Source organism: Trachymyrmex septentrionalis, unplaced genomic scaffold (assembly GCF_001594115.1).
Source record: "Trachymyrmex septentrionalis isolate Tsep2-gDNA-1 unplaced genomic scaffold, Tsep1.0 scaffold86, whole genome shotgun sequence".
Lineage (NCBI taxonomy): Eukaryota > Metazoa > Arthropoda > Insecta > Hymenoptera > Formicidae > Trachymyrmex > Trachymyrmex septentrionalis.
The window spans coordinates 1,754,019-1,757,483 of record NW_017306049.1 but is presented as its reverse complement, the minus strand read 5'-3'; the positions used below and the strand labels follow the sequence as shown (position 1 = coordinate 1,757,483).

The following is a 3,465-nucleotide window of genomic DNA, read 5'->3' as shown; positions in this document are numbered from 1 at the left end:
TTGATCAATGGTTCGGCGACGGTCTTCACGAACAAGGGCATTGATTTTGTCGAGGTTTTCATCAGTTCTTGACGTTGAGGGGCGTCCTGAACGAAATTGGTCTTCAATAGACATTTCTCCATTTTTAAAACGTGAAAACCAATCGTAAACTCTGGTTTTACTTAAGGCAGCATCCCCATAAGCAGTCTTAAGCATTACGATAGTTTCCGCGGCCGATTTCCCCAACAGGAAACAAAATTTCACAGCCATGCGTTGTTCTCGACAATCTGCCATTACGTTTTCGCCAAAATGTAAAAAGTTGTTTTACTAAAAAAAATCTCACAGGCGAACCGATGCACTCACAGCGACACAACTTCGCACACTGACGCAGGTGGCGTGACACTAACGGACATGTGGTCAAACAATAGATTCCCCCACTCTCCCTCCCCACCACAGCGTAATTCCCGGAACTTATGGGTCCACCCTCGTATATGAATAATTTGAATCATATAGAAAAAAATGTAAACAATTTGAACAAAGAATACATATATTCTCATTTTTATAGAGCTTAATGGGCAGTGTAATGGCACCACCACATATGACACAACAGCAACAGCAGCAAATGCAGCAGCAGATTTCTCAACAGCAATATATGCAGGTTAATAAACTATACATATATACGCATATATACAAACACATATATGATATCCGGTAAAAATCATAACAATATTTAAGGTTCCCAACACATGAAGCTTTAAAACGTCTGCGATGACATTGTCTCAACTTAAACCGCAGCATTTTGGTCTATGACAATTACTACCACAATGTCATTATGACATTGTGACAAAGTTATAGCAATAAAAATGAGACAACAATTTTGGGTTTTGAAGACGATGTCGCAGCCATTTGGCTGCGCCATTATTTTACCGCGGAAAAGTTATTACAGCCATCACGCAGCTTAAAAATATCTGCGATAACATTGTCACAGCTTACACTGCAGCATTTTTGTCTAGCATAACTATCGCCACAAAATTATTATAACATTTTAATAAATAAAAGTAGCAACAAAAATGAGACATTTTTAAATTTTAAAAATGATATCGCAGTTATTCAATTGCACAACTATTTTGCTATAAAGAGGTCATACCCGATATGTTACAGTAGTGATAATCTGAATAAGATAAACTAATGAACAGAATGTTCTTCATATATAAATTAATATTTAATGAAAGTTTAATTTTTAACTTGAAATTACGTAAAAATACTTAAAATACAATAAAAGAATATTTTTTTACAAATGGAATTGAACTTGTAACAACCCAGTATCTTTGTCTTACTAAAATTAGATCAAATTTAATTATTATAATTTATTACAATTAATAACGTACATATAATTATACTAATGCGTACGAAAATTCATAAGTACGCTGATTAGATAAAACTATACACAGATCTTTAAGTATTAATTTTAGAGCCGCTTAAATGAACGCATGGGTTTAATCATCGCTGATACATGCTAAATTTCACCTAAAACTGATCATTTATGTTACATTTTGCTTTTGCTATGATACAAATTGTAATACAGCTAGATTACAGCTGTTTTGATGATAAAGTTATCATATGTGTACATATGTTAAGTTATCATATATGTTTACAGCCAAAATAGATGTGACTGCATTTTGACTTTTTCATTAGCTATTACAGCGACTGTACAGCTATCGATACCGTTAAAATTGCTATGACTATGTTTTGACTTCTTTATTAACTGTCACAGCAACTATATAGCTGTCAATATAGTTAAAATAGCTGTAGCTGCATTTTGACTTTTCTATTAACGTACTGATTGCATAACTATTATACGCAGAGAAAAGATTAGTCAACACAGCTAAAATAGAGTTGTGGCTGTTAAAACAGTAGGTCCTTACAGTAGCTGTCCTAAAACAGTAGCTGTCCTTACAGTAGGGACATTTAATGTCGTTGCCAAAGCTCAATTTGTTAACTGCTAAAATTTAGCCGTTGCAGCGAAAAATATTCTCTGCTAGAGTAAAATGGCAACCGGTAGCATTCCAGAAACAATTGCGAATGGAATGTTTGGTTACGCGACTAAGATAGTGACGAATAGCTACCACTTACTTAGCTACTCATGTTAAGTACGCTTTTAATTTTAACCAATAAATTGGATGTCGGCAGCATGTATTTTATCTTCAATGATCAACTTTTATCAATAACAACAGAGTTTGAACCAGCAACTGATATTACTAAGTCCTTTTTTTGCATATAATACAGCTAAAATAACTGTGGCTGCCAAATAACAAATTGTAATTAAGACTGGCAGAACATTATACTACACGCAAAAAAAGGACTTAGTATTAGGTTGGTGTAAAAATAATGGTTTTTAATCTTCAACTTTAAATGTAAATATCTAATAAACTCGTAATAAACTTTATTAATTGAAGTAAGAACTATAGAATTTACACATTTTTGCCAACGAGATAGAAGGTTCTTTATTCCATTAGCGTGAAATTCTGGGGCTCTAGAATCGATGAATTCTCTGAAGATGTTTTCAGCAACAGCTTAGTTGTTAAAGATTTTTCTCTGTAAGAAGTGATCAAGATGTTTAAAGAAGTGGTAGTCGGTTGGTGAGAGGTCCAGTGAGGAGTATGTTGGAGAAGGCAAAATTTCGTAGCCAAGTTCGTTCAGTTTCTGCAGAGTCGATTGTGCAACGTGTGGACACAGTATAACTACACACAGTAGCGACAGTAGCTGTCGACTTCAGTGTCGGTGGCCATCGATCACGTGACTGTCAGCTATGTTGAAGGTTTTACGGACCGCTGAATTTAAACGGCATTAAGAAATGTTGTAATATTTTGCATATAAAGTATTTTTTAAATTCGGATAAATTCTACATATGATTTTAGATATACCACTGTATATATTATTATAGGTCTATTTTTTGTTTCTAATTTCAATATATTTCCGAAATGAATCAAATGACATCATAAAACAGTATGTAAAACATGATATTTGTAAGTCAATTTATTGACAATTTCAGATAGTACAATGTTTAAAATTGGGATATAAAACGTCTTTAAGATCTCTTTAGGACGCCATAACATCAATCTTGAAGACGTTTTATGCCCCAGTTTCGGACATGTATCCAAATGCTGCCTAGGATATAGGATAGGGATAGAGAAAACGATAAAACAACGAAAAATTGTATTTATTTAATTATTATACTACAAGGGTAGTTCGATAAGTCTCTGGGGGGGGGGAAGGGAGCTAAATCTTTATGAGATAGTGCCAGAATTCATTTGATTGATTTTGATGATATAATACCTGAAAAGTATCACTCTTTAAACTCTTCTAAGTTAAATTTCAGCCAGACGCATTATTTACGTAATTGTTTAAAGCGAGTGAAAAATTTAGTAGTTGCCGCGTACAAAAATGAAAAAAAAAAACGATTTCCGTGCAAAATTATAGAATTAG

The 3,465-nt window shown here is 33.6% G+C and overlaps 1 protein-coding gene across 1 annotated transcript in view; it reads left to right on the top strand.

The window, feature by feature from the left end:
* The window catches only part of LOC108755213 (TOX high mobility group box family member 3-like), a 242,846-nt gene that overhangs the window by 208,788 nt on the left and 30,593 nt on the right, over nt 1-3,465 (top strand). The window contains exon 9 of the mRNA XM_018498101.1: nt 545-637. Coding sequence (XP_018353603.1) covers nt 545-637 — 93 coding nt within the window. The remainder of the gene's footprint in view (nt 1-544; nt 638-3,465) is intronic.